We start from the raw sequence: 24,482 nt of genomic DNA, 5'->3' as shown, positions 1-24,482 counted from the left end.
TTTCAAATGTCTTTTCTCCCTTCCTGCTTCTGAAAGACTCCACAAACGAAATTGTGAAAATTTTTCGACGCACCAAAATAAGAGTCAACACCAATTTTTATTGACAGTCAATCACAGTTTTTATTGCTGTTTTGATGTAATAAAAAACATCTTGCACATTGACGTGCAAGCAAAAAAAAAACAGCTGCTGTTTACACTTTCGTAAAAAAGGAGTGACATCGCTGCATGCGTCTTTGGTACAATGCTACACCGAAATTATGCGCTGAGAAAGCACAGCTTGCCTGCACACATTTGATGCAGCATTAAGTGCTGTGCATGACACAACAATGAGTCACACTGTGTTGTATTTCTTGCACATAAAGAAAACGTTGCTGTGGAGGTTATCTTGTTACGATGTTTTGTGAAAAGGTCGTACTTTGAGATGTCAAACAAGTGCATGACAAAGCTGAATTAACGGCAGCTGAAGGGTGGATTGTTTCAAACACTTGCTTTTCACTATGAGGAACACACTTAATCAGTTTATTTGCAGTCTCTGAATCAGTTGAACAGAGGATTGCAAAAAGTTTTGTGCAACGACTTCAATGTTCCATCAATCTCTTCTGGCTACCACTTTGGGTATGAATTGTTAAACAAGAGCTGCGTTACGCAAACCGAATTCCAATTCCTTGGTGGCAAAAATTAATAATAATCAGTGCAGCCGCTGAAATTACAATTTTGCCAAAGTTCATCTTGACTCCAAGCAACCGGTAAGAGCAGCTAGGAATCTCGCAAGTTCTTCCGGCCATGAATTCACTTCCCCCAACAAAAAAGCTTCAAAGCAGGTAAACAAATAAAAAAAAAAAAGGTGCAACGAAACAAATGCCATACTAAGCTTGCTTTTTCTTTCCATCTTGTCTTCTATTTCTTTCATGGCAAGTAGAAAAAAATGCAACCTTCAAGAATTGTATTTTTCCCATCTGCCCATAACACTCGAGTGAAACTGCCACAAAAATAATGCCCAATACAAAAACATCAATCAATCACATCAAGCAAAACATTCTCTAACAACCATTGTTAGCGTGTTACTTTGCCTACAATGGCAGTTCCAAGGGCCCTTTTTTACAGAATGGGTAGATAGGATCAATGGAATAACCGTATTAGGAATTCCGCACACACACACACCCTGATGGCAACAGAACATCTGCAGCATGACTAGGACTAATACTTAATAACTGCCCTCAGGAACACATCCAATTGGAACCAAAAACTGATTACACGGATTCCCCGCTCGAAGTTTCCTGCAAAACTTTACACCACACATAATGCCCTTTAAAGCTCTCTCTCGCGGACACTGCATGAAAAGTGTTCACGATAACATGGTGAACAAGCGATGACAAGTTGAGAGATCGACCTCGCAGATTTCAAATTTGTGCAACATAGTGATTTGTAGGGAAGCGGGTTTTCCTAACCTTTTTCCATAGGAAGAAAATGTTTTTGGCATTGTAGCTTAACTTGGCTTTTAAAGCACACGAGGTGAGTACCGAACTTTCGTTCAAGTGCCTGATTGCTAAGCCTCCTCAACTATGATCTGCCATTCACTGTAGCTGCTTTGAGCATTCAACTTTGGGGGCATCTTCTCTCAACTTTCCAACTACCTTTGTGAGGTGCATGCGAAAAAAGGGGGAACTTCACACCAAATCCCAATATGGGCCGCCTTTCAGTGACGGGGCATCGACAGTAGGTGCGGTAATACAAACGGCTACGGCACTTGACATAGGGTCCCGTCATACTTGGCAAACTGAATGAACTACGGCACCAACACAAACAAAAAAATACAGCCGACAACAGTTCGGCTCACTCTGAGCGAGCTTGAACGAGGTATGAAAGCAGCATTGGCTCAGGGCCTTTTAGCAAATTTTTGCCTATTTTGGAAAACTATCATGGGATGCCTAGAACTTTCCTATAATGTAAAGGTCAAGGCAACCCAGTTTGAACTTTGTTGAACACTGCAACAGCATTTTTCACTCCTTGACCGGCATCTTTCAAAGCTCGTTTAGCTTGCAACTTCAACTTTTTTTCTTGCACCACTGATTTTATAAACTTCACAACGCGCATACTTGAAACAGATTTAAGGATTTTGCATCAAAACTGGCGATTTCATGTTCATAAGAGAGGGGAACTTTACACAAAGAAATCCTTCGTTAGAATAAAGCCCTTGCGACAAGTCACTGGCTTCACTAACAGCGGCACTTTGTTACCAGCTTTGATTTACAGTTCCTTTTACACGGCAAACAGGAGTCCAAATAAGGTGATCTTGTTATGACAAGGGTTTGCTGCCTTTCTAAATTCTTCGCACTAAATAGTGCTGAAGCAGCAGTTACCAATGACTGCGTATTTTAGCATAGAAGGCTTGTTGCATTTCTAGGCTAATGAGAGCTATAGTCAACATATGAAAAATTTTCAACCATATTTCACTGACCCCTAGTACACCTTGCATTTCTGTGCTAAGAACATTACGCTGCCATCTCAAGCTTGAACGTAAATGTGCAGTTCATTAGCCTACATACTTTAACGGCTAGTAACTATGCCACCACGCAAACACACTGCTTGACTGGCTACGGCGCGCGGAAAAAGTGCTTTCTGCGAAATCTCGCAAAGTACAAGATTCAAGAACACATGTACACGGCTAACGATTGCGTGAAACCACACTACATCTTACGCCTGTTGACTGGGCATTACGATTCCTGTGTGTAGAAGTGATGTAGCAATTATCCGAGCTCAGACCACCACGCCTGCTTTATCAAATGGACAAAAAGATCAGTAACCCAGTTCTCGGGCCACATTGCAGGAATCCATAATGTAGCACTTTGAAAATAAATATATTAATGACGGCTTTAAGACTTGTCAAAGTCGTAAGAATTTCTGAGTAAGAGCTGCACATTTATTAGGTAACCGGGGGAAAAAAAAGGAACAATTGCAGAAAGCAATTTTTAAACACTAGGTTCCATCTAAAATGAGCGCCACACACCACAGTCATTTCAGGGCAATATCACAAAGCAGAACATCCTTGTATCGCTACAAAAAAATGACAAGACTATCGCCAGAGTTCCAGAAACACGCACCGGGCGTCATTATTTCAAATTGTGTTAAGCACTCGAATTTTAAACGTATTAACATCAGACCCAAAGTGCGTGCACTTGAGTCCTACTCATCAGCAATGGAACCATTCTCCACAAGATTAAAATGCTTCTAAAAGTCTCTAATAGGATCTTCAACATACGTTTAGTTGTATGGGTCACAAACTCGGCAAAGCACTTTCTAATCAGAGGAGTGCCCATGTATTAATGCGCAAGTTAAGTCTGTAAGATAGTTCATTACTACCGTGTCAAAACCGCATCCTTTTACAACAGAAGGAAAATCTACGCTGCCCATCAACCGATCACGGAAATTTTTACCGACAAGAATACCCCTAATGCAAGAACACCGTTTACTTTGCGATCCAATGCGTCCTCGCCAAAGAATCCTGTCTCCGTTCACCTACTTTTATCGCTGACAAGCATCGCAGCCTGAGGAGGCTTACAAAGACTCGTACCAGAGATAACAGATTTTAGACCAGCCTGGGATGTTAAGAAAATAAAAAAAATAGGACAACCTTTTTTCCCTCAAATAAGTGTAACTACCTCTTTCAAATTTTCTGTTTACAAAATGCTGAAGTATGTTTGGCTTTGGTGTAAACTCAAACATACTTTACCATTCCGTAAACAAAAAAATTCGAAGTAGGACTAGTCACTTTCTCGCAGCCTATGTTCACCGTACAATGCTAACAAAGTGCTCACCGTATTCCTGGCAGGACAGAGGCAAGCAATTTCTGGTAACTGAACGCCTCACCAGTAAAAGCGTACAATTTAAACCTAACTCAACAAGCGAATGTCACATGCAACTACCATGCCTGGGAAAGCAAAAAAAAAAAAGAACACCTACCCGTTGTCTATTTCATCAAAAAAAGAAAAAAAAAAAAGAAGAAAACTAAGGTGGAAGAGTATGTACAATAAGGAAAGATGGCATTTTGCTACTGCTCCCACAAATCCGGGAACAGTAGAAAAGCGATGACACAAAGATTCCCAAGTTAAGATTCGTAAAATCCATGCCACATTAGTATTATGAGCAATCGTACACAACCTAGCCTTGATTCCACACCTAAGGAAGAAAAACTAGAAAGAATGCAGCGAATTTGTACTGATCGACACGTCCTAGAACAAGTCGGGCATCCCTCGACAACAGAACACCTAGTCCTAGAGACATCTCAAACACGGGGTAAGTGAAACGTCTTTTTACGAGACAGCCTAAGCCTAGAGATGTCTTAAATAGGTAGTTGTGGGACTTCGGACAGTGTGTATTACAGGTGTTGCGTGGGCTGTTTTAAGAGCACTCATTTTGGAAATCATTAATTTCAGGTTGGGCTTCACGCCGCCAAGAAAAGGTGTCTGAGAAGAAAAGAACTAATTCGCATCTCACCTTTCACGCATCGGAGTAAGCCGACACAGACTTCACAAACCCACTCGTTAACACTGAAGCCGTCCTTCCCGACAACGTAATTCTCAATCTCGGCCCGTGAAAACAAAGACGTCACAAATCGTGGACACAAGGAAAAAGTAGCGAGAACAGGAACAGAAACGCGAGCGGGGTGTTTCTCTTGCAGCGTGAAGAACTAAACGGAACTGGTGAACAGAAACAGGCGCGAGAGGCGGCCGTCAGGAGAGGTACTGGAAGATCTTGCGCAGGCGGCTGCGCTCCTCGAAGAGGCTGCGCACCATGACCACCTGGACGGCACCCACCGAGAGCATGACAACGATGAACAGCATGGAGAACTGGTTGACGCGGATGAAGTTGTGCTCCTGCACGTTGCGGTCGCGTGCCTCGTGCGCACGCTTCACGTCCTGGTAGTGCTTCACCTGATTCAGGTTCTCGTGCACCTTCTTGATGACCGCCTGCAGCAGTGAGCAGAGCGCAGGCTTCAACCCCTGCCGAAACGCTATCCCAAATAAAATGGCATGAAGACAAAACACCAGCTAGGTCCATTACCAAGGCCACTTTCTCCCAATATTAACAGCGGTGCCAATTTTATAACATACTTCGCACAAATAATGGTGATATTAAAGAAACCATATCGAGCAGCGGAGACTCCCCAGCCATAATCCAATGACATCTCAGAATCTGGTTTGTCCTGTTGGTACCATCTGCATGACCTGGGTGGCACTGTACTTACGTGGGTTCGCATCACCAGTCCACTCCACAAGTGATGCTATGGAGCAGATTTCTTTTCAAAATGATCCCCGTGCATTCACTTAATGTGTGTGAGCAGAGCTTCTAAACGTGCGTAGCACGGGTGCTCCCGTCTGGTGGCACTGCCGAGCAGCGCGAGGGGAACGCACCTTGATGTCGGTGTAGGTGTCGTTGTAGACAAGCTCGGGCGAGTAGGGGATCTCGCCAGCCTCAAAGTCGTCCTCTTCCTGGCTGCCCGCCCGGTCCACGTAGACCTCGAAGTAAACCGTCTTGGTGGACAGCGTGGACATGCTGTTGTCGAAGCACAGCGTGTGGTCCCCGGGCTCCTTCACCTCGTGCCTGCCAGGGAACAAGTCACGCACAGAGGCTCCCAAGCTCTGCCAGTCTCAAGCAGTGCTTTCCTTGAGAGTACAGCACCGTAAAGGAGTACAGCACCGGGTACTTTCAAGGAGCCACTACCTCCTGTGTTGATGCTGTCATGGCTTTTTAGCTCCCACTGTCCAAATGCCAAACATATTCTCGTATGGTTTGTGTTTGTTGGGTCTGGTGAAACCAGACGAAACCTTGGTACGGCTCTTGCGGTTCATCATGCACTTCCCAGGCATGATGAACTTCAACTACGTCCACGTCGACCATTTGCCACGTAAAAGCAAACGCAAAAGGAGCGTATGAGGTGCAGAAAACATGCAACAAGCGAGCGTCCACAGGCTATGACGGAAGGTGCAAGATGGAGAACAGAAGCCGGATTTCACTGGATTGTCTCACGACATGCGTCGGATTGAGAAGTTCTTGTTTCTAATGTTGCCTCGTACTAATGAAAATGAACTAAACTTGTTATAATTCTATGCAATAGACTGAAACATGATTGTTAAACTGTTGTTTTTTTTACATAGATTAACGGTTAAAATTCATAACAAATACCTTAAATTCTTGTGAAGAGACAGAGCCAGTGATTATCACCGTGAAAATCAAGGGTTTTCAAGGACCACTAAAAAATTTCAGGACTTTCAAGGCCTCGAAAATGACACTACTAACTAAATTCAAGGTTTACAAGGTTTCCATGACCTCTGCGAACCCTGCATGGGTAATTTCATTTTAATATTGTATAGCATTGCGACACCTTGTGTGACGTATTTTAGTTTCTGTACTCTGGTTTTGCTCTCATCACACACTTCAAATCTTTCACGTATAGAACCTTTGCAAAAAGGCGGACAACACTGAGAATTCAGCGGTGGTAACACTGGTGGTGAACGCGACTACACCATTAGAAAGGAAGCAGGTCGTAGCAACGCCGTTGCGGTTGCACGTTTTCGCCCACGGCTTCACGAGTCTGTTGCCCCACGATGCGTATGCAATTACGTGGACGGTGGACGGTAGCTACCCCATTGAAACTCTGTGCTCGCAGCCTTTTCGCTTCCTTTCTAATGGCGGCGCAGCGGGTGCACAGTGTTGCCAGAGTGGCTTGCTGCTTTTCCGCCAACGATTTGGCCATTTTGCAAAGGGTCTATCAAAGATTTTTGTTTTGTGATACGTCGACTAACTACCACTCCAATCTGTAATGCCCTCCAGTACAGTGTACCAGAAGGTAAGGTGTGTCGTGTGGGCGAAAAACCAATGGAGAGTGCAGGTCCCCTTTCGAATGAAAAAATTGTATGGAGCGCCGACGTTCCCCAGGCAACTCCCGTTGCAGCCAGCGCCACCTATAAGTTTGTAAATCAAAGTAAGCGGTTATTTGACGGTTTTTATAGAACTTTATATTATGAAATAAAGAAGACTATTTAGGGTGAATAGATAAGGACCAAGTTAGCAAACAAAGCTTCTAAAACCAACTGGCAAGCGGCAGCCGCCAGGGGCGCTGCTTCCAACAGGAGTTCTTCAACAGAAATTTTCATCGCAAAAGGGACTCCCCCTAATCGGCCCCGAACGACACACCTTTCTCATCTAGTACACTGTACCTCCATGCCTCGAAGGTATCGAAATATATGAAGGAAATAAATAAACAACCTCTTCTTTTCTTTCCTACAGTGCACCCTCGGCCCCGCTCCCTCAGGCAGTCCACCGTGCCCCGCCCCCTGCCTCACCTGTGTATGGCCTCCGTGCGACTCTGGTCGCTGATCACCTGCTGGCCCGTGGGCGACTTGAGGATGAAGTTGATCTCCATCCCCTGCCGCATCTCCATGTTGCCAAAGTTGGCATCCAGCACCTGCAGCAACACGCCGGCACAATCTCTCGTTTAACTCGACTTCACCCGCCTGCAGCAGCAGAATGAGCGGCCGAGATTCACTCGCCGTGGTTTCACCAAAGCAGATTTTGGGCAAGCGAGTTCTTGCGCGACAGCGACCATTTCCACCTGGTGGCACGTGTCCTTGCCACACCCCGAAATTCATTTTCTGTCGAGGCTGACCTCGCCTGGCAGAGAGAGCGTTGTATTCCTTACAGCTGGCCTTTTCACAATGCCCGACACGGCCGCACGCCCCCACTCTGCTGAAAGGAGAGCAGTGACGCGAAGGCCTCCACCTTTGGAATTCTCCTTTCAAGCGGCTAGGAACAGGGAACAGCAGTTGGGGGCAGCCAACAGGGGAGACACCCACAGCCAACGAAATCAACTCGGAGCACGAAAACAAGGCCACAGTCGCAGCAAGTGCTCCTCAACACCTGACATACCGTGTTTTGTTCAAGAAATGCACTGACAGCTCAGTGATCAATTCCGCCGCGCACTCAGCTGAATTTGGGAATTAGGCGCAGTCACACGCCAACCTGCCAAGTCTTAGGGGTGCGGATGAACTAACACGCATGTTCTGACATTACATGCACTCCTGATGCCTCGAAAACAGCCGCTTCTGGGCCAGTTGCCAGACAGCACCGCAACCTCTCAGTATCCCACGCTGCTTTTCTGGCGGAGGTTTGAAGGATACCTGGGGAATTGAAAAGGACCCATCGCAGCATCAAACGTGGCACCTTCCGGCTGACAGCGCTGTCACTTTACCGGCACACTGATGTGCCGTCTCATTGCTGGCTCCCTCGGCAATGCAAAACAGCACTGACTCCTTGCTGGGAGGATGTACATGCAGCTGTGACGACAAGTACTTCTGCACACCCTTGCAGGACTAACGTTGAACAAATAAAAAACCTACTAAGATAAAACACGTCTTCCAGTTTGTCCGAATGAGAATCCAGGGTATCTTGCTTCGGGAAACCACTAGCTACCATCAAGTACTAGAGAAAGATGACAACGCAAAGCGTTCTGAACCATTTCCTTTGCCTCTTCCTAGTTCGCGCTGCTAACGAGCGAAATGTAATACCGACTCGCCCAAGCAACCACCATTGCAAATCCACTCTAGCTTCAAGGTTTCTCAAGCCCGACAGTGATGAACAGTTATTTAGTCACCACAACAATTCACCATGTCGTGCTGCCAGGGCAGAATGCTTCACTCAACTCAAACTGAAAAACTTTAGATTTTCTAGTGCCACAGTAATTAACCACCTCTCAGAAAGAAACGAAACATCACACAACCTTTATACTTGGGACAAGTTAAAATAACCTAGCAGAACAGTTGCGCTGCAGAATGCTCCCCGCTGCAACACGAATTATCAGCAAGCAATCCCTAGCTACCCAGCACTAACCCATTTAGTGCCACATTGCTCGCCTACGTCTGGATTGAACTGGTTGGGCCATTTGACCGCTCACAACAGGCCTTACTGTACTCCAGAGTGAACATCAGCCATGGGAGGAGAGTTGCCGCCCTCCCTGATTAACTGACGAGAGCCTACAAACCACAAAATGACAAGCTCTGCTTTACAAGCAGCCCGAGAAAGTTTTACAATAAAACGGCAAGAGATGGACGACACTGCCACGAGCGAATAAGTTCTCTGCTGGTAAATCCCACATCTCTCATTCTCGGCCCCAGTAATGTGACATATCTGTAGATGGGCGCATTATACTCACAAGCTCGTGTGCAAAGACCACTTCATCTGCGATATGCAAGGATTGATCATTGAAGTCATGGAGGAATGCTTCTCAGTTTGCGGTTTGTAGGACCTCGCCAATTAAACAAGCAGGGAGGGCAGCGATTCTCCCACTATGTGCTGACCGGTGTAAAAAAAAGTGCTTAAAAAAGGTGAACGTGCAATAGGCGCTGTTATGTGAACTAGCTCAAGCACACTTGAGTTAGATGCAAAAACCTACACAGGGTTCGTACGGGCTTCAAAAGCAAACATTCAAGGGTTTTCAAGGACTTTCAAGGACCAGAAAACACATTTTCAAGGTCCCCATCTTATGTTTTATCTGGGATTATTTATAACTTTTTCAACAAAATGCAAAATTTTGATATTACCTAATACCTAAGAACATTAACGCACATTTAGATAGGCGCTATGGGTTCATGAATGCTCCCCCAGCTTTATTTTTTTTTTCATAGTTCATAATTTTGAGGTTTTTCTGTTTTCTTGGTGTTTTGTTGAGGCTGTTTGATTTTAAAACTTAGTTAATGTTGCCTACATCTCCTGCTTTGTCAGCAAGAGTATCAGCTGAAATTAACTCAGCAAGTGTTGCTGCAAGGCAGGATGAACTATGTACACGTCCACCATTTGGACGTAAAAGCAAACGCAAATGGAGCGCTGCGTATGAGGCACAGCAAACATGCAATGAAAGGCCGTCCACAGACTAGATGGAACATGCAAGATAGAGAACAGAAGCTGGCTTTCACTGGATTGTATCGTGACATGAATTCTATAGAGGAGTGCTGCTCCCAATGTTGCCTCGTATAATGAGAATCCACAACTCCTAATTTCATGCAATACATTGAAACTTGATTGTTACAATGTTTCTTTATATTTGTAACACCTAAAATTCACGACGAACACTTTAAATTCTTGTGAAAAGATAGGGCCATTGGTTATCTCCAGAAAAATCAAGGGTTTTCAAGGACCCTTTACAAATTCCAGGACTTTCCAGGCCTTGAAATTTACATTTCTAAATTCAAGGGTTTTCAAGGACCTGTGCGAACCTTGCTACATTTATTGAGTTGCAGCTTTTGGTCAAGATAAGTGCAAACTGCAATCAAGAAAAGAGCATTTCGAAACGTCCAAGCAGAAGGCTGAAAGCATAGCTCTTGAAACATATCGCCCATTGCGAATCGTCTTCTCAGAAACGTGGCCCTTGGACGCGAACGCATCATTTCAACATATGCACTTTTGAAAATGCGAGAGTGTATTTGCTCCAAAAGGCAGAATTTCCACGGGTGTTCTCATTGTCATATAGTTACCATAAAGTTCGCAGACAATGCCCCCTCCTGAAATATCGCCAACACACCTTTCGAAGCGAAATATGCATGTAAATGGTCGCTTCTTATTGGCTAAGCACGCTACGCGGAGATTCAATATGATAAATAACCCTTTAAAAAGCAGTGCCTGCAGCTGCCCCTGTAGCACGCTCAGTTTTAAACTGGACGGCTCAGGTTCGAGTTCGACGTTGTGATGTTTTTTTGTTTGTTTTTTTTAGCTTTCGGATTTTTTGGTAATCGGGATTTTGTTACTGCTTTTTTTAGTCTGGTTTTTACTTTTTCAAGAGATTGACGCACATGACTTCTAGAATTGGTTGAATTCCATTTAACACAAGTCGTGTTCTGTGTCATTGGGCTGGGTTTTTTGGTAGGTTATGACGCGTTCGGTTAGGTTACACAAGGTTTGGTCAGGTTATGTTACGTTAGGTTACGTTGGGACGTAATATTAGTCAGCAAATTTTCCGCCAGCCAGCTTTTATGGAAACTGCCGTGAGAATTTCCCGGAAGTAATTCTCACGGCTGCCGTGAGATTAGACGCAGCCTTATTTTATAACCTGCTTGAGGGACACGCTTTCGTGTTTTCAGCGCACGCATTACCAATACAAAAAGCTTCTCACTAGAATAAAAGCGGGTTGTTCAGCGGTTAGACCAACAAACACGGCCGTGAAATTGCGCGTCTGTCGAAAACACCGCCGGAGCGATGAAGCCGGCCGCGCGGCTGGCGTGTAGCGAGCATGTTGAAGAGGACACGTCGCAGGAGGTATACGGATGACGAACGACTGGAACGGCGAATCAGACGCGGCCAGCAGCTTTCTTCTCAGGGGAACGGGAGAAAGGTTACGACGGCACAATGATGGAATGTCGAGAGCTGGCAACGAGCTCGAACCGCGCGCTCGGACGTGAAACGAAAGGCGCGCTGAAATGCACACGGAGTAATCCTGTGCTAACCTTGAACTAGCCTGCCAGTCAGGTGCGCGATTAAAGTTTGCGATGTGCGATTGTAGTCAATGCTGCGTCGCACGGTCGATGGCCCCACAGCTGTCGTGTCAGGTTATGCCCCGCAGGTACCATCTATATTTGGAGGAATATTTTGGGGAACAGCGTTGTTTTTATGCTACCGCGACGTGACTTGGCAGATATTCTGCGTGTTTACATTCTGCGTTCACGGCTGCAAAACGCGGAAACGATGAAAACTTGGCATTTCGCCCGCAAATTACAAGGACATAAGAAATACTCAAGGCTACAAGGGGGGATAAATTACGTGGCAAGCCTACGTGCGATTCTCGTAATTTTTTTTTTCTTTCAATCGATCTATAACGTAACTTTTTTTTTTTTTTTTGCTTTCAAATGATCTACAACGAACCGTGCTTTCGAGACGAACTTTGCGGTCTTAGCGCTCTCCACGATCCCGAATATCACCGGACTTTCAAGTACTAAAACTCGGGTAAATTAGAGAAACACGGTGGGCGGGATTGTGTTTTTGCGATCTACCCGGGATGGTAGCACAGCCCAATTTGCCAGGGTCAAAGTTCAACTAGCGTGCAGCAGCAGCAACACGTGAAAACGAAACGGGGTTTGTCGCACCTTGCGGAGCGTACGCGACCTCAATCGACATGTGAGCAGAGTGATTGAAATCTGCGCCGACTCGCCTGGTATTCCACTTCGAGCACTTGTCCGACCTTCGCCGGCTGGTGGAAGCACTCGACACCGCCCGCCCGAAGCGTCACCGTCAACTCGGTCTCGGCGTCTTCGAAGGCGTCCTTCGCAGCTACGGTGCCCAGCAGCGATTCCACGACCACGACGAGGCCCAAGAGAAGTTCGACCGCGGCACCTCTGCGGGCCGGCCCCGCGACACCCGCGCACCACATCCCAAGCCGACGCGGCGTCTATGCGCGACCGGGAGAGGACTGGCGCGACGGCGCACAATCGGCACAACGGGCACAATGCAGTGAACCTGAGTGAACTTCGAGAAGACCACGGAACAATAACCGACACCGACCGCACTTTCCGTCTCGGCGCAATCCAATGATCAAATCCAGCCGCGGAGTCGGAGGCGGAGGCGCTGCAGTCGAATGATCCATGTTCTAGTGATGTTACGCGGGAAATTCGAGAAGTGATAGAAAGGTTTGGATGCATCGTCGCGTTATCGGTGTCTTGCAGCTCCCGTTTTGTTTCAGTCCCCCTGGCATGTTCTGAAATGTTTTGGTTATATGTTTGGCCGCCAACCACGAAGCGCAGCTGACTTCCGGCTTTTGTGTGCTGACAACGTGGTACCTACCCGCCTTGTGCTGTACGGCATAGTTGCGCTACTGGCGGTATGTGTTTCTGGAGAGAGATTTAGTTGTAGAAGCATTGCTAAGGGCAGAACTAACAGGTATGAACTGTAGTGTAAGGATGGGATCGTACCGAGCGTGCGAAGGGCCGGGACTGTAAACAATTGCCAAAAGTTACGAATGAATAGAAGTAGTAAGTTAGGCAAGTGGGCAGATAAGGCAGTATCTAAACCAGATGAGCAAGTACCCGCACCTGCTCTCTCATTACAGGTTCACGATTACGACATTTGAGAGCAAAGCGGCAAGGAGCGGAATGTCGAAAGCCGGGGGAGAAATTCAGCATTCAAGGGAAATGTAACAGGCCATATCTGTCTAACAGCTGAGCTGAATTATTCACTGCATATGCAGACGAGACAGCCATTTTGCATGGGTTAAGTAAAGCTTGTACAAAAATCGCTTGTAGACGTTTGAACCTGAACCATGGTTGGCGGAAAAATAGGGGGGGGGCATAGCCTGACAACAGTTCATGACCTAGGTGTGGGGAAATCCAGAACGCTTAGTATGTGTGTCGATAGTTACGGTATGTGAGTGGGAGACTAGATAATTCAGGCTTTCATGTGTAGAACGTGAATTGACTCACGTCTGGGAAGACCCAGCCATAGTCTTATAGCTTGTTCTAGAATTACTGGTGTTCATAATTTGCAGTGAGGGCACACATACAACCAGGTTCTAAAAGTGACCGAATGTTTAGTGTAACTTTAGGGACGACGCTGTCCATGCCACTTTTAGGCAACCAAAGCGCTAGTATGAGTGATTGAGACTAGATGATTTATCGGAAAAACGAAAAGACCTCATGTTCCGACATTTGAATTCAAGCCCACTCCAGCCAGCCAAGCCCCAAAGGCGTATAGATAGGACTGCAGCTTTCAGACTTTAACGTAATGCGTGGATGTTCCAGGATGTGGCAAAACAAGCAACATCATCAGCTTAAATGTTCACCTGTACGCCTATGTGCATGGGAATTAAGCTCAGTAAGATATTAAATGGCACAGAGACAGGACAGAACCCTGCAGAACACCACACATTTGCATGTATACCAAAGAGAAGACGCCATGCTGCAGAGAAAATTTCTATCAGATTGATATTTAGGACAGCAGTAAAAAATACTAAAACCCGCAGAAGAATTGTGTATAACCATATTAAAAAGAATTAAATGATATGCTATGGTGATATAAAAAGTTAGCAGCTCATCAACTTCCGTGCAAGGCGTGCCAACTGAATGTAATCTGACTATACTGAGCAGCCTGACCTGAATGCTATCTGTTTAGGGGTCAAAATTTTCCCTCGTTCCAAGAAATTTTTAACTAAATGAAGCAAAGCTTTACCAGTTTAGCAAAATTAAATGTGCGAGAGCAAGATGCACTGTTACCAGCTGCTCATTTACAGTTACTCCCTCAAAATGTGCATTAGTGTGACCCGCAGGAATGAATGAGATGCGAAGTGCACTTTCAAGCCTTGGGTGATCTGGTTCATGGAACCTTGGATTTCTACCTCGGAATTGATAACCGAATCAACCATATGATCAGGAGAATCCACTTTTGAGCACCACAAAAATTTAAGCAAGGTGCATTTTAATGCGGTTCTGACAGAAAGGGACTTGTAGCCTAATTGACATTGGCTGTAGCGAGCATATTTGAAATTGCTCCAATTCTCGGGGGACTGGTTGTAAAGCAACGTCTTTTGCGCAGCATTTCTGTATCTGAGATGGTGTGCACATTCATCACTCCACTGAAGACTATGGGGACCATCCTTAGCCAACGAAAGTGTCAATGTTTTGTCAAAGTTGTCGCCTCAGCAGACATACACTCTTTGTCATCATTGGCAATCAGAGGATGAGCAGTGTTTAATTCACTACAAAAGCAAGGCAGTTACAGAGGAACGGACTTTACTATTCGCATGGCGCTGAAGATTTCACAAAGCACGGGAATGTGATCTCCAATGGTTGCACGGGAACTCGCCGACCACACTGTTACGAGAACTGACTTTTTTAAAGCATAGTAAAGTCCAAACGTGACTTCTGAGTTGTGGCATGAAATGTCAACCCAGTCCTACTGCCAACACCTCTGTGGAAACCTTGGGATACGTAAGAGCTGAAACAGTCTGAAGTTCGCGGGAAGCAAGAGCAGCATCTAGTGGTTTAGTTCACCAGGAGGGAAGTGTACAGTAACCACAAAGAAGGGAGCATGATTCGGGAGGCAGAAGTCCACTCTGAGAATTTTGAACTTGGTTGCCACAGGCGCGAACAACACCAACGTGCCAGTAATACTCGGCCCTCACCATGACGATCTCAATGAATAGTTATGGATGTAAAAAGATTTTTCTAGGCAGAATGACGCCTGGAGAGGGCTTGGCAATATGGTAGGTGTGATCAGGAGCGACAGAGACTTTCGTTCACCTGTCAGCCTACCTACGTCCACTGCAGGGCAAATGCCTATTCCGATGTGGGACGTTTCAGGTGAATATTATTACACCAGGGTGGCTAAGTCGTATTCTGGCGAGGGTGTGCTGTTTGTGTCTTGGAAAGCCGTCCTATTTGTGGATACATCTATCTTGCTACCAGACCAGGCATCACTCGGACCCGGAAAAGTTACAAAGCGACAGGGCCATTGTTAAGTCCGAGCTTGCCTTATTGTGACCTGAGCTCTGTCAAGGCAACTGCTTGTTTCAAGATGTCTTCAGACTGTAAGGCCTGAGCCCCATATATATGTACTTGAGTGAGGCTTGATGTCGGACTAAGTGGTTGAACATTGTAGGATTGCACTGGGTTCTGTAGGATTCCATCTTCGTGTTGTACCCTGCAAAGTCTTTACGTCAAGTGTACGTGTTCTTCTTTCCAGTCCAGCTATATGTTACAGATGGCGCATTGCTACAAACCTGAGCCTGACCCTATCTAGCGGTGCATTTTCCACCTGGCCTCTTGTTGGATTCTTTAAGGGCAGAGTCCTCTTGTAAAGAATAAGCAGCGCAGGAACACGGAAACGCATGAAAAAGAGAACAGGCAGACACAGAATTCACATCATCCTTTTTGCGCTGTTTATTATTCTTAAAATGTACCAACTCGCCCACCCTTCCGTTTTATTAGAGAGTCATCTTGTTTGTGATTTGGACAGTGGAAACACCATGTCTTCAGAAGATGGGGTGCCCAAGGGGGCAGCTGAAGGTAGAGAAGCCGGGGGGAATATCTCTGCCCCCCCCCCCCCAGTGGTAGTGTAACCGAAGAGTGACCGGTTCCCAGAGGCTCGATAATATGGCACAGGAGATGCACCAGGAGTTGTGGAGGACAGTCGATTTGAAATGGCCTTCTTGGACAAAAAGGCAGAAGCAGAAAGGCCGGAAGGAACTCGGTCAGTAAATTACATTCGGAATGTTGGTACATAGTTCTAAAATTAGTTGTTCTAAAAATTAGAGCGCGATTAACACGTTGGCACACAAGAAGCAGTACGGGACAAGTGCTCGCTGTTGGCTCAACTGACTAAGTCATAGAGTTAATACTACTAGAAGTTTTAGAATTTGGTCAGTTGAGCTGTCAGTAACGGCATCTGAGACAGACATAATAAGCGGCTCCACATGTTTTGCTTCCTCCACAGCCAGTTCTGTCGGGGTTGAGACAGCACTCAATGATTGCCTGATGGGAAGTCTCGAAAACAGCAACCAAGGCTTCTCCCTCGAGGGCAGCAACATTTTTCTACAATTTCAACAATGTTTTCTGCTTTTTAACAAAACTTTCACAAAGCTTTTTTTGCAATAATTTAACAAAATTGCTCTACAATTTTAACAATACATGCCACTCAGCTCAGTGGGTCCACTCGCTTAGCTTTGCTACAATGGCAATGTTCCACGTTGACTTTGCGCTGCGGATGAGTAAAGTTCTAGTTTGCGTCCTCTCTGATCGCAACTGAACCACCAACATTTGTGACGCTGCAACGGCCAAAGTTTGAGAAGTTCGGCCCGAAACAGGATTGGCCACACACTAATTTCCGACGCACACGGTCGACCCACAAAGGTGGCAGTCCCTGATTCAGTCGGAATAGGGAATAGGCTCATGACACGACGGCACTGGTCGACTGAAACCATGCCAGCGTTCCACACTTGTTCGAGCACAATCAGGCGAGGGAGATAAGGCAAGGGGTAATGTCAGTCAGTGCAACCGGTGTCGGCTGGCGCTGGTATTGATGCAAAACATTGAGTGTCTGGCCTGTTGGGGATGGTGAGATTCCGTTTCCTTGTGGGTACAAGACTGGCTCTGCTTGGAACGCTCCTCCTATTCTCTTCCGCAACTGCTAAAAGAGCTTGCTGTGCTGCCTCACTAGCCTAAAGGTAGAATTGACGGTTATGAAATGGATGCCTAATACCCCTGTCGCACGGGCACTTTCAATCGCGATTGAGTTGATCCGGATCGAGCTCAATCCGGATTGGGCCCCTGCTACACAGCAGTTTCAATTGCAATCGAGCTCGATCCTGGTTTCTCAAGCGCGATCGAACGAAAGTGGCGACACTCTCGTCCCTGCTGAGTAATGGCACAGAATGTGACAATTCCAACTAATGCCACAAATTGTGTCAAATAACTTGACCCAAATAAGTGTGAGGTAATGTTTACATAGTTACGTATACAATTCTGTGCATCCTTTTAGGAGAGAAAAGTGGTTTGGTACCTCTTCGGACAGCTTAGGGGTGGGGCATGGCCGATCAACACATTTATTCGGTATTCTGCATCACACCAAACGTCCCGGGCTTGCCCCTACCTTGGAACAGAGTATCGTGTTGGTGATGGTGGTGCCGTAAACAGGAGTAGCCTGTACGGGCCCCACTCAGGGGGATAGGCCAGAACAGCAGAATATTTTAGAAACCTGTAAAAAATAAAAAAAGGGGGGTAGGAGAGACAACTAGACACGAAGAAAAGTAAGTGACTAAATGCAGCAAATGGGATATGAAAATGAGGAAAAACTGCTGCAGGAAGAAGCGTAGCACACCAATGGCATTCAAATTGGTCATTGGAGAAAACAACTGAAAGTGCAGCTTGTGTTGCACCATAAGGGTGAATAACACGATTGGGGATTGATTAAAACAGTGAGGGGTGTGGAAAACATTCCCACAGCAAAAGGGACGCCCAATGGCCCGAGTGGTGGTAAACTGTGTGCCGAAAAAGAAAAGGGCACCTAAATGGTATACCGTTTACTCAGTGAGGAAAACTGTATCCCACCGTGTGACGAAGACAGCTCGAGTACATGTTTGAAGTACCAAAGCAGTGTGAAACCACACCTGCCAGGTGTACCGGTACCCCCATCCTGGGTCGTCCAAGGAGTTAGCTGTGAATCGGCCCATTCGAAGCTGGTGAAGAACAGAGTGGCTTTTCCTTGCGTACAATCAGAGTTGAACAAACACTGCAAACGTTCTGTTGAACGAAGTGTCGCTGCCCAGGCAGACGGGTTAAGAGCAGCTGGGCACCCAGATGAATCGGTTCATTTGATTGTGGAAAGAATCGTCGAGATAAGGAAGACTGGAAGGGCTGGGCAGGGAAAAAGGAGCAGGATTTGAGACCTATAAGACAACGGTCACTCCATACCTACACGGTACATCACATCGCCTGAAGAAAGTGGCATCAAGATATGGGCTGTGTTTGTGGTGTCTCCAGCCCAGAACAAATTGGCCAAGATTTGCCCAGTGGTGTGAAGGTTAGCAAAGAAGAAAGCAGTCAGGACGGAAGGTTGTGGAGTGAAACACGGTATTTTCAGAGTGCAATCAGAGCTCGTTGAAAGGAGTGCCATGTTCGCATGTAGCCATGCATTGCAAAGAGTGCACAGGCTGTCTGGAGCTGCCGCACATGCTCATTCTTGACAAACGTGAAAAGTGGGTAACGAGAGAGATAATTGGAGCTGTCTGTATCAAGAAAGAAGGAAGTACGTGCGTCAGCCGACCGTCCGTCGTGTTATCAGACACTGAGTTCGCTTTTTTGGATAAAGGCCGAGTAAGTGCGCTGTCATTTTTTTCTTGGTTTTTACGCGTGTGGTATGATTACACGCAATGGTTTCTTTATTGTTTCGCCGCGATCTTGCCTGGCAGTAGATTGCAATGTAGGCTATGTGATGGTGGTGGCTTTGATTGTACGTACTATATATGTGTGTTTGCGATTAAACTTTTCAGGTGCTAGTAGCGCTCCGTCCTGCGTTGTTTCCTGTCCAAGTTTTGTTTGAGCTTTACCCATCATGAACCAACGCGCTTAACTAGGAGTTCAGTTCTTAGCATCATTGGGTGGAACATGCAATGGACAGACACAGTATCGCAGCAATACTTTCGAGGCTCAAAAGGAAAACCATGGCCCAATCAGGGCAATACAGGCGACACAGTACGAGCTTCAGGCCTCATTTCTTTGAGGAACTTTTTTTTTTTTTTTGCAGTGTTGTAGGTTTAAAAAACATTAACATCATTATAGCAAGTGAACTAAGGTGTTGTGGAAGGCCCAGCACTTACACTACTCGTGGATAAATTATTTCTTGCGAGGAGCGTCTGTATCCACTTAGTGGAAGTCTACGCGGGAATGATTTCTGCGGTTACTGGGAGGTGGGGTGGAATTGCAATACAAGGTGTCACAATTCAGGGGCAATGTGATGGGAGATCGGGCGTGTACCACTTTTAAGGGGTTTCTTGAGCGTGGTCAGCATTGGTGAAGAGTTTGTTGGAGAAGATTTCTATGGGTAGAGAACATGGGAATAGGGCCATGAAAAAATGCCCTTGGGAAGGTACTGCCTTGAGGCAAGCTGCCTGGTTGCTTTTGTGCCATATGAGTAACACAGTTGGGGCGTGCCTATAGAGGATGTAGTAGTGGCAGGAGTCAGTGCCTGGCAGTGAAAGGTGGTCAGCGAGACACTTCCGCAAGTACCAGAGGGGGCCAGCCAGAGGTACTGTCCACTGAAAACTCTCTGGAATCATAGTGGACTCAAGAAAAAAAGGGCCCATCTCCCCGCAAGGGGGACTCGACTAAATGCGTCGCATAGGGGGTGGGTGTATTGCGTTAACGTTTAGTGTTTGGGGAGTCGGTGGTAGTGAATGCGTTGTATCAGCAGCTTCTTGACGTAGTTTGAATGAGTCAAGGATATAAGGCGTGTTCGTAGCCTTCCATCCTGTGTCGGCTTTGTGGCGCAGTGGGAAGAGCACCATGTACCTCGCGTTCCGCCCACAGGTAGTGAATGCGTTGTATCAGCAGCTTCTTGACGTAGTTTGAATGAGTCAAGGATATAAGGCGCGTTCGTAGCCTTCCATTCTATGTCGGCTTTGTGGCGCAGTGGGTAGAGCACCGTGTACCTTGCGTTCCGCCCGCAGGGTCGTGGGATCGAAACCAGCGCCGGTAAGTATTATTTTCTTATATAGTGTAGGGGGAGGGGTGCGGACCTGTTGTTGAGAGCGAGGAGGGTAGCGTGATGTGGGAGAGGAGGAGTGGGGGAGAGGGCGCACCTGGAACGGCTGTTGCGGACGCCGAGGCACGCCGACAGCACCGGGTGACATCGTGAGTTAAAGAAATGCTCTGCATTTAAAACACCACAAACCACCAGCCAATTAGGTGTCATCAGCTTTTGTTGATGCAAATGCCAGGGTGGCGTGGAGCCCATTTTATTTTTGCACCGATGCTATCAATTCTGGCAGGGATCGGCAGGCTGGTTGGAGCCATAACAAGAATGACACGTACCCACTCTAGGGGATTGGCCAAGTCTGATTGGGGTTTCATTGTTGAAGAAGCTTATGAATTCAAACTAAGGGAAGATAGAAGTGGGATAATAGTGGGTACAGTGATGCTAACAATTTGAGAACAACAAAAAAAAAATTCAATACTGCTGTAACACCAGGTCTTTTAATAAACGATTAAAAATTGGTGGATGTGATTGACTAACAAGGCAAGCGACCTGAGTCGGCAATAAAAGAGTGAAGAGCGCGACAAACACCCCCGTTGCACCGACCAAGCCCCACTTCCCCAAATGACAATAAATTAGGCACCGACAGGGCGTGACCCAGGCGCCAGAGGGGAACCTCCAGGTAACAATTTCAAAGGGAGGAGAACCGCCGGCAAGACAACAGGAAATGCTCAATTGTTTCCTCCTCTTGACAGAAGACGCACAAGGCCGATGGCGCTATGCGTGCGCGGTGTAGCAGGTTGGTTGGTTGTTTGGTTGCCTCAGACCATGGCACATACCCACACGGGGGATTGGCCAAGGAGCTTTGCACCTAATAAGGATGTGACCTAATTTATTTTAGATCTCAAAATTTAGAAAAGTAAATGCAGAACAATTTTTCTTAATATGTATAATATGAAAGTAGAGTCAGGATGAAAAATTAAATAAATGTGAACGCTTAGCTGGCTAACAGGAAAACTGGCCTGTCGCCGCAACATAAGACTGAAGGGCAGACACAACATCCCTGAGGCAGACTCCTAGGGCGGAAGCGCCTAGTGACAGAACCTCGGAAGTAGATAGCGGAAGGTGGAGGCGCCTAAAGGTTGACTCCAGATGCTTGCGTTGCATTGGGGAAAAGCTGCGGCAATTAAATAGGAAATGTTCTATATTTTCCAGTTCGTCGCAGAAAGGGCATTGCGGAGATGGAGCCAGACCAGATTTATACAGATAAAAATTTAATGAGGGAATTTTGCACCGAAGTTTAGGGATTGCTAGCTCGCATAGCCTTGATTCACAAAACATCGGCTTCCATGCATGACGAAGGTGGCTATAATCTCTAGAAGAGAGAAGGGCGTCTTGCCGATAAGTCTGGAGTAGTTGTAAACGTGTAAATCTCGCACCCAATAGAAAGCTATCATTTGGACATTGCGCGACCACAGGGCCACCAAGGGACATACTGGCTAATTGATCAGCCACCTCATTGTATGAGATTCCTGCATGTCCTGGAACCCACACTAGCCTAACCTCACAAAGCTGATGAGGAACAAATGACCGGAATGTGCGGATAATTGAAGAATCTTTTTCGGATGTTAATGCGGAACGCACAGAGAGGGATTCAGAAAGAATAACAACATGTGAAAATCTATGCTGAAGTTTTTGAAGAGCGAAAATCATTGCCAATAATTCCGCCTGGAAAATAGGTGTGTAATCAGGTAACCTAATTGAAAAGGACCAATCGGGGGGACTGGGAGAATATCCAGACTCCAGCCTTCTCATCACTTTGCGAGGCATCGGTAGCAATGACGATATGGGAATGAAGGGTTGACAAATGATCCGCCAGCCATCCATTAGAGGATTCGGGCCGGCAACATCTTTGCATTCGGGGAGAAGATATTATCAAAGTTTATTTCCACAGATGACGCACTAATACAAGGAGGGGGTAGCTGAAAAAGGTCTGCGTGAAGTGGCTGAAGCCATGACTGTGCCAGATCCATCTGGGGTCTCTGGAACCGCGGCCACTGAATGCCTTGAAAAAGATCAGGCCTCAGACGGAAAATGAACTGTGCGTCACGCAGTGGGAAGTCAAACAATTTTATATTCTTGTGTAATTCGTTCGAGAGCTTCAATGGACTCCTATGTTGACTGAACCACTGAATTTTCATTGTAGTGCTCTTGCAGCACGTTTCTCGAGCGAAGAAACTTATATAGCAATCGCCTATTCTTTGGCTTTGAGAGAGAGCGGCAAACTTCTGGGTGTTATGGACTTCTTTCGCTTTAGACACTGCCCGTTCGATTATGGCGGCCAAGTGTACAAACCTCTTTTTTTTTACTTACTTTTAATGCTGATTTCCTCAATGAGTTACGGAAATTGGCCGCGGTTAAAGGTGTACTGCACTCTTGTTGGAGCTGACATGCACATAGAATGAAAAAGAAGAATGACATAACTAATGGGGACTGCTAATCCATTCTAATATTTAAATATTTTTCTTTCCCTACAAAAACTACATAATTTCTTTCGGCAAGGCACCCCTTCCTGGCCAATACTCCTGAGTGGGTACGAGCCATCTCACTGGTGCCACCACCACCCCAATTATGAAGCACAAAGCTTGGAATAACAAAAAAAAAAAAGAAAACGATTGTCGCCATGCTGATGGAACTTGGTATCAGTGAGCGGCGCTTGCAACCTTCAGCAGATAAAACTGCTTTTTAATGCCATTGTCCTGGATCACAGGTGAGCTCAGGTTTGCCTTACTCTGGCCGGTAAAGAGTGAATGCGAGCTGGCACCAACTCATGAATTCCCAGCTGGGAAGAGGTGCACACGAGTGGATCAGGCACACCCGGAACCAGTGTGGTACCAGCAGCTGCGCCCGATCAAGAGCTCAAGTGACCGTTTCGGTGACACGTGCATAAGCACCGCCCACTGACTTCCAATGGCTTATTGCTACCGGGCTGTGCACCTTCAACTCACCAAGGCTCAGAAGAAGCAGTTAGAGGCTTAACAGACAATGTCTGCATGCAATCACGGCTCCTCCAAGCCATACGAGAGCGAAAGAGTCTTATCGGTAGCTGGACGTTTCCTCTCTGCAAGCTGTCATCATGACCCGCCCTCAGCAACGAACTGCTCCTATGGCTGGGCAACGCCTCCTGCGATTGCACTGCTAGATGTACGGCAGGCCGTGCTTCTGATCAGAATGCCACCGTGGGGTGACATGCTTATTCCCAAGCCATTGATTTACTATTAGAGCTTTGCAAGGAATGTCAACAAGACAGATGTCACATGGTGCAAAGAGACACTAACCTACACGAACACGCTCTCTACCATTTTGTGCAGTCTAGATTATGTTGGTGAACCACCCAGTACAAGTCACGTCAAGCCCGATGGCTGAGTCTCGCATACAAGAAGCCTGCAGCGCAGAGGGCATAGACAGCCGTATCGCCATCTTCATGCACACACGCCCTCGCTCCCTTTGGGAAGAGGAGGAGGAGGAAATGTCCAAAGGGGAGGCCTATGCAGGCGTGTGGGGCCCTAGGCGAGGGCCAAGACACCTTGGTGCATCGCGGCGCCTTCGGCCCTTTGGACAGCCCACTGCTGGATGTTGGTTGGTTGGTTGCCTCAGACCATGGCACATACCCACGCGGGGGATTGGCCAAGAAGCTTTTTACCTAAGCAGATCTCAAAATTTAGAAAAGGAAATGCAGAACAGAATTATTTTTAATATGTTAAAATGAAAGTAGAGTCAGGAAGAAAAGTTAAAAAATTCCCCGCATTTCCCCGAGGGGAAGAATGTGAAAGTGCGAATGCACGAGTTGAATTTGCGCGGTTCGGTAATGTTCGCGAAAGAGAGATCACACACACACACACACAACTACAAAGAAAGAAAGATGCATTTAAGCGGGTGCATTAGCCCTTCTCACGCCCGATTCCTGGCCAATCCTCCACGTGGGTATGTGCCATGTCAGCGGCCAGGCAGCGCGCGCCCATCTCCCCCCGTTGCCAAGGAAGACGAGGAGATTCCTGGCCAATCCCCCACGTGGGTATGTGATGCGGACATCGCCGGTGGACGCAGGTTCAGGGTCGCTTAAGAAGTGCATTGCACTTAATAAATGTGAACGCTTAGCTGGCTGGCAGGAAGACCGGCCTGTCGCTGCAACACAAGAGTGAAGGGCGGACACAACATCCCTGTGGCAGACTCCTAGGGCGGAAGCGTCTAGAGTCATTTGG

The 24,482-nt window shown here is 46.6% G+C and overlaps 2 protein-coding genes across 6 annotated transcripts in view; one reads left to right on the top strand and one right to left on the bottom strand.

Moving 5' to 3' along the window:
- Nucleotides 1-78: 78 nt before the first annotated feature.
- Nucleotides 79-12,577, bottom strand: LOC144162533 (transmembrane emp24 domain-containing protein 5-like). Its single transcript, XM_077693107.1, has 4 exons — nucleotides 12,194-12,577; nucleotides 7,344-7,465; nucleotides 5,412-5,601; nucleotides 79-4,967 (listed from the first exon to the last, which is right to left on the bottom strand). The coding sequence occupies exons 1-4, from the start codon at nucleotides 12,410-12,412 to the stop codon at nucleotides 4,731-4,733; spliced, it is 768 nt and encodes a 255-aa protein (XP_077549233.1). The 5' UTR covers nucleotides 12,413-12,577; the 3' UTR covers nucleotides 79-4,730.
- Nucleotides 12,578-12,739: 162 nt separating this feature from the next.
- Nucleotides 12,740-24,482, top strand: part of LOC144162530 (ATP-dependent RNA helicase DDX4-like) — a 58,034-nt gene continuing 46,291 nt past the window's right edge. For all 5 annotated transcript variants that reach the window (XM_077693102.1, XM_077693100.1, XM_077693099.1 and 2 more), the window contains exon 1: nucleotides 12,740-12,859. In XM_077693102.1, the coding sequence (XP_077549228.1) occupies nucleotides 12,755-12,859 (105 nt within the window). In that variant the 5' untranslated portion in view covers nucleotides 12,740-12,754. The remainder of the gene's footprint in view (nucleotides 12,860-24,482) is intronic.

This window comes from Haemaphysalis longicornis, unplaced genomic scaffold (assembly GCF_048455015.1).
Source record: "Haemaphysalis longicornis isolate Haplotype H1 unplaced genomic scaffold, Haemaphysalis longicornis Haplotype H1 scaffold_12, whole genome shotgun sequence".
Lineage (NCBI taxonomy): Eukaryota > Metazoa > Arthropoda > Arachnida > Ixodida > Ixodidae > Haemaphysalis > Haemaphysalis longicornis.
The sequence above is the reverse complement of the archived record's forward strand: the minus strand, read 5'-3'. Positions and strand labels throughout refer to the sequence as shown.